This window comes from Natrix helvetica (genome assembly GCF_964273705.1).
Source record: "Natrix helvetica genome assembly, chromosome: 2".
In the NCBI taxonomy this organism is placed as follows: domain Eukaryota; kingdom Metazoa; phylum Chordata; class Lepidosauria; order Squamata; family Natricidae; genus Natrix; species Natrix helvetica.
The window spans coordinates 209,294,801-209,301,812 of NC_138552.1; the positions used below are offsets into that span (position 1 = coordinate 209,294,801).

The following is a 7,012-nucleotide window of genomic DNA, read 5'->3' on the forward strand; positions in this document are numbered from 1 at the left end:
TTTTACTGATGGGGCCCAAAGCATGTCAACCCTAGGTATTTGGGTTCCAAAAGTTTTAATTTAAAATTATGGGTAAATAAGAGTGTAGAAAACCCTTTTATAACTGTCATGGGTTCTGCCTTTTATTACTCTGGGAGATACTTTAGGCAAGATTTTAAAATATAAATGTGTTATTCCATATATCAATCCTTACACACACACACACAAAGATGTGATACATACTGAAATGCATTCCCGCTTTATGAATAACTTTCATGCCTAACCTCTTAAAACTTAAATTGGAAAGCGCAGTCAATGTAGTTTGGTGCACTTTTACTTTGTTACATGAGAAAATTTTAAATAAGTCAAATTAATGGATTTCTATTCCTGGAATGACTTCTTAATTAAGAAAAAGAAATGTGTGCACATTTTTCAGGAATGTATTCATACGATGAAAGCAAATTGATAAATTGCTGTCCATGATAAAGAAGCATCTCATCCTATCGCTTTGTGGCATATTCTGAATTCCATACTCTTTGGAGGTTTTCAGCAAAACAAAGAACAAATATTCAGCTCATTGATTCTGGCAGGAATTATGCCATATTAGATTCAAGAAACATCAGCACCTGTTTGGTAAAATGACTGAAACATTCATTTTATTGTTTAAATGTTCCTTATGAGCTGTGAACAAAGAGAGTAAGGGTAGGCAAAGTGGAGATAAATTAATGCATGTCAGGCATAGAAGATGGGGATAGAAAGAATATTTTCCCCTTAACATTCTTACAATGTTAGAATTAGGCATTATTAACTGAAACTGAACGCAAATGATCCAGAACTGATCAAAGGAAAGACTTGAGATTTTTTTATATATTGCATGATTTGTTCAAGATGGTGGTGTCATCAGATTCAGATATCCACCAATTTAAATGGCTTTAAAAAGTTTTGGACAAAATCAAGGGGGATTGGCTTATCAATGGCTTTTAGCCATCGTGTAATTTACTCCATCTTAAGACACCCACTCGTCATTTAGTTCTATCAATCAGGTCATTAAGCAAGATGCTCATGAAGTGAACATGAGAGAGAGGCAGAGGGGGAGAGAGAGTCAGTCAGTCAGACAGACAGATAGACAGACAGCAAAGACCACTCACTGCTGTGTCATTCAGATACAGTTCTCTCAGCTACAACATTGTTACTTTCCCTTAGGCATGCATTGTTGTCAGGGACATGAAATTTGGTTATAAATGCCTGTATTGGTTGGAAAATGATTTTTTAAAGTTACCATTTATTACCATCATATTTGCAAATGGGTGCTAACCAAGATAGTCACTAAACAAGGAGTGACTATATACCTTAAACACCAGCTGCTAGGGAACAATCATTGAAGACTATTGTCCCCCCTGTCTATGCGAATTTCCTGAATATACCTGGTTGGCCATGTTATACCAGAATATTAGACAAGATAGATCAAAGGCTTAATGTTCTTTTATTTTTGTATTGTCTCTGTGGTACGGTATCTTTGTTGTAATGTATTTACAATAAACTTGCCTTACTGCTGGAAAATAAAGTAAGTAAAAACTACATGTACACTGTAAGCACAAATATTCCTATTTCAATTAAAGCTAGAAATAGAAATGTAAATAATGGTAGTAATAAGAATTGTATGGGGCTCCCATTTTCAAAACAATTGTATTAATTCCAACTCCATTAAAGCTAGGAGAGACTTCAGAAATGGTTTCCATCACAACTAAAGTCATTGCCATAGGAAATCTGGTATGCTAACTCCAAGGATGGCAATTTAGTTTAACGTTTTTTTCCAAAGTTAACTTCCACTGATCCACAATAATTGAGCATTGGGAGGTATGTGGAATTATTCAAGCATGCAGCTAATATGCTGGATTTGTATGATCCTGGATAGAAACAAGTAATATTGCAGGCAAAATGTTTTCTAACTTACTTGCATTTACAGCTACTCCATAGGCAATTATCTTGTGAAATGTGATATTTTTATCCAGTTGTCTCCTCAGTATTGTCCTGCAACACTTGATGAAAATGAAGATGTATTTTAAATCATGTTTATTTCATTTGCATGACCCTAAGCTTGAATTTAGTAACTGTGATACTCATTCCTCTTCTCCCTCCCATAATACACGAGAAAGAATGAGATTAGATGTTTTCTTCCATCTTCGCTTACATGTTTTTCAATCTAAAATAGAGTTTTTGTTCACGCAATTATTTAAGCAAAGTACATAATCCGTAATATGAAGTTGACTTGGTCAGGAATTGTAAATGTGGATAAATCACAGTTTGTTCTTTTTTTTAACCTGCAGCTGATAAAATTGAGAACAAAAATGTACAACCTCTTCAAAAAGATAAAGAGAAAAGAAAGTCTCATTTCTTTAGTAAATTATGCTAATATATAGCTTTTTTAGCTTCACATATTTTATATGTGAATGTAGCCTGCAATTCAAGAGGTTGAATATTTAGTCTTTTAGTTACACCTCCAAAATATATAACTTGTTTGCATACTGGAAAAGTAACAGTTTTGTTGGTTAAAATTGTATTGGTAAAGTTATAAACCTTTCTATTATGGAAAAAAAATGCACCATGTATTTAATTGATATAGACTACAGGTGTTTTTCTTTAAAACATATTTTAAAAAGCACAAATAGAGCCATATAGAATTGCTACTGCATCACAAGGCAGACAAATATATGTATTGTGCAGTTGTGTTACAAAAGGCTACCTTTTTAGCAGTCTATTTTATTTCTAAATGTCTTAAATAATTTCCTATTTGCCGATTTCCCCCCAGAACTCATCCATTTCATAATTAGCACTTCAATTATACTGGCCAATATGCAGTTTCTGCATTACATTGTTAACCAGTTTGAAATAGAGATCACAGCTTTTTCCAAAGAATTATGTGAATGATAATAGTGAAAGGTTGCTTTGAATTTTCTGCTATATAGTTGCCTTACATTCTAGCACCACAGTATTTTGTTGTGAACCACAAGAGTTAACTAGGTTGAAGATATGGTACAAACAAATCCACATGGTCATTATTCATTTGTGCAAGATCATCCTATTTCAGGCTTCAGCTTTATGAATGCTATAAGGTACAATGAAACAATAAATTCAGACAAGATAAAAATCACAATGGATAATTTCCCTGCTACTCTTGTCTGGTGAATTGGCTCTTTTCCATAATGAAAAGTGATAATAATCATATCTAACAGGCGCATTCATGCATCTTTTTCTCTGTGTTTCATTCCATCAACAAGCAAGTTATTATGTACTATGCTAATCAAAGTCTATCCAGACTTGTCTTTCCAACAATGCAGGAGTCTCTTCCTTTCCTGGAACAAATTGAGATCTAAAGGTAACTACAAAAAAGATGGGAGACATAATTTTTGCCAATTCTTTTCCCTCTTGGAACTTCATTATAGTTTCATGATTCATGATTCAATTTCATAATTCAAAACCCTGGTTAGTGAATATAGAAAGTTGCCATGGGAAAAAAGATACTGCTGAAACATCTCTCTAATGGGAATGCACTCTGGACTAAGCCAGTATTATGCATCAACTCCATTTAATGTGTGTTTTGATAAACTTTTATTTATTGTATTTAATCCTCATTTTCCTCTAAAAGGCCAATGGTTAGGAGGTCCTTAATTTTATGCCCACAATTATTCCTCTGTGAGATAGGTTGGGCTCAGAGAGAGGATTGGCCCAAAATCACTTTCTGAGCTCCTGGTCCAGATATATTTACTTACCAGCATCTACTTACCAACATTATCCATTTACAACTAAATCTTACAGATTATCTTCTTCTTGAAGAAGAAGGGGCATTCCTAGTACACAATATTAAAGTATACTAAAATATTGAGCCATGGCAATAAGAGTTAAAAAGACAACATATGGACTACCACCATCACTAAACATTACTTATAAAAGTCCCAAAGGTGCTTTTTCCAAGAGGCAACTGGACTTCCTTGTTTTTCAATGAAGGAGTTTCACTTCTTATCCAAGAAGCTTCTTCAGCTCTTGGATGAGAAGTGAAACATCTTCAAAGAAAAACAAGAAAATCCTGTTACCTCTTGAAAAAGCACCTTTGGGACAACAACCTGGATCACTGAGAATCTCCATAGACACTACTTACAAAACTTCCCCGTAGGAAGGAGATGAGATTCCTGCTGACTGGCAGGAGGATCAGCAAGCAGTTGAAGTTGAGGCAAGTAGCAGAAGCTCTTGCCCATGCAAGTGCAGACTAGGTACAGGAGAACAAAACTGTTACTTAGGTGAAATTAAGAACTTCACATGCCAAAACAATCACATATCTTTTTGTTTATTTCTGAAGGTGTAATTCCTAAGATAACCTTGGATGAAATGATTGATATGGTCTACAGTGAAAGAAAGAGACAAAGACATTCAGATTTAAATAGCATAGCAATTTTTTTTTGAAAAAGTTGGCCAATTATTTGGTATCAGCGAAATATCTGGCAGTCACATTTTTGATCTTAAGACCTGCTACCTGGCAAGTAAATTCAGCAATGTCAAATAAGGTAATAAATTATGCCTACAATACAATGGTTAAACAAATAATCCTACTTTAGCAATGTTGTGTGAAGGCCTAGCTCTCTGGAGAAGGCTCTAAGCTATAAAACAAAGAAAGGAAGAGGGCAACCAGCAGCAAGGAGGAAACATTCAGCTACTCAGATTTACTGATACTGTTGGAAGACCTAAAAGTATCATGTTAGGGACAGATCACCACAGAGAAAATCTATTTCTGTTGTTACTAAAACAGAATAAGTGGCCTCTGTAGCAAGGGAAGAAGGCAAAAGAGGAGGTTCGCTTAATAATAATAATAATAATAATTTGGATTTATTAGCCGCTCCCTTTCCAAGTAGGACTCGGGGCGGCGTACAATGGAGCATAAAACATAGAAGATATATAACAGCACATAAACGTACATAAATACAAAACACACATACACGCGTTAAGAAGCGTTGAGATGGGGAATGAAGAGTTTGTAGATAATGGATATTTTTTTTTTATTCCTCATCCCATACATTGCATGACCCATTAGAAACTGTATATTTTTGAAGTGCCACACATGCATAAAGGGAAATAATTTTAAAATAAATTTCTGTAAGACAATTATTTTGATAAATCTAGTCCATTGTTTCTCAATGTTGACAATTTTAAGGTATGTGTGGACTTTGACTCCCAAAAGTCCTCAGCCAGTATGCGGGGAGTTGGACAAGCAAAGTTGCTAAGTGTGACCAGGTAAAGAGATAGGTGCATACAGAAACAAAGATGCGGTGGAAAGTTGGGCAAATGAAGGGATTGGGGTGGCATAACAAAATAGATGGAGAGCTAAATAAAAGATCCAGAAGGTATTTCAGAAGAAGTTTACTCACACCCAACATAACACGCGTGTAGAGGTAGGCATCCTCGGATTCATACCAGAAGAATGTGTCAATAAACAAGTAGAAGTTCATCCCCAACCACAATAACTGCGGTAGAACAGAAAGGTTTTCACTAGTTGATTTCAAGTATTTATTTTTAAGCCCGTTGGTTTAGAAATGTCTTCCTTGGTGCTTTGAGAAATTCACAAATGTGAATAAAAACAACAACAGAAAAGCCAGCTTCATCTTCTCCATGGCCTCCCTTTTCCATTTTACAAATCCAGGAGATGAATAACAGATATCAGGACTGTGCTTTGCCACCATAACTTTTACGCTATAGAAAGCCTAAAAAATGTAGCAAAAATGCAAGAATCCCCCTTCAAAAACCAGTGATTTATCAGATTTATCAGATTCAGTAGCTTGATTATGAAATACTTACAACCAGCAGAACTGACAAACTTTCATTCAAAATCCAAATCCCCATCTTGATTTTCTTTGTTCTGCACTAGCAGAGATTTGCTATTTCCTTGTAATGCCTACTGAGTCCTCTGGATCTTCCCCGCACTGCATATTCAGCACTAGAACTGCAACCTAGGGATACGGTATTCTAATTAAGAGCTTTCTACCAGATGTCAATCTCCAAGGGGAAGAGACTTTGTGATTTGTGAAACGAACAAGCAAGTCATGGAAGATACATCACGTGTATTCTAATCAATGAGGCCCCCCAATCATCTACACAAGGGCAAATAACAACTTTAGAGATGCCCTGGAGTTCTTCTTCCAGCTGCAAGCGAAGGGAGTGCAGAGAGAGAGCTGTGTGGAGTTTTGAAAGGGGGAACTTTGCTTCAGCAAGGCTTTGATCAAAGTGATGCACTGATCAAAGCGGCCCCCTTGCTTGGGGGTTTTCTATACATGGCTGCACGTGCTCAGAGGCTCCTTTCCCTTGCATTACAGCAGATGGCTCAGTCAAGCTGGCCTGCTTTGATGTCGAGATATGTGGCGTAGAAGCTAAGTGACTCCATTTTCCTGGTAAAGATATTGCCTTGAATTGGAGCACTGTAATAGCAGAGATCAGCAGTCCTGAAGTCCAGCAAACCCACTTCAAACATTTATATATATATGTATTATAATGAAGTAAAATGTGATTGAGCCTGGATCCTGGTAACTTAATAACTATGTTGTAGTTTTCTTAGCAACAATAGAGAAGTGGTTCAATATTCCCTTTTTACATCCTCTCCCCACAACTTTCCAGCCCTAGTCCACAGTCCTAGCAGTCTCCCATTAAAGTACCATGTTTTCCCAAAAATAAGACAGGGTCTTATTTTCTTTTGACCCCCGAAATAAGCTCTTGGTTGTTTCTTGCAGATGTTTCACCACCCAACTAGGTGCCATCATCAGTGCTGGAAGGAGGTGGAGTTTGCTCTCATTTTATATTCTAATGACTTGCCTTGCCAGTGTTGATAGTGATGGTTTTGATGGTCCTTTGATTGGCCTGTTTACTATTGGCTTGTTTGGCAGTTCCTTGATTGGAGTATTGTTTACTTCTTGATTGTTGATCTGATGTTAATCTTGGTGTTAGCAACACTAATTAGAAAATCCAAAAGAGATCAATCATATCCTCCATCTCA

At 36.2% G+C, this 7,012-nt stretch overlaps 1 protein-coding gene across 1 annotated transcript in view; it reads right to left on the minus strand.

The window, feature by feature from the left end:
- The window catches only part of NOX3 (NADPH oxidase 3), a gene marked incomplete at its 5' end in the record, with an annotated part of 30,392 nt that extends 24,524 nt beyond the window's left edge, over window positions 1-5,868 (minus strand). Inside the window, 4 exons of the mRNA XM_081942505.1 lie at window positions 1,934-2,018; window positions 4,136-4,243; window positions 5,397-5,492; window positions 5,824-5,868. Of these exons, the coding sequence (XP_081798631.1) occupies window positions 1,934-2,018; window positions 4,136-4,243; window positions 5,397-5,492; window positions 5,824-5,868 (334 nt within the window). The remainder of the gene's footprint in view (window positions 1-1,933; window positions 2,019-4,135; window positions 4,244-5,396; window positions 5,493-5,823) is intronic.
- Between the last annotated feature and the right edge of the window lie 1,144 nt (window positions 5,869-7,012).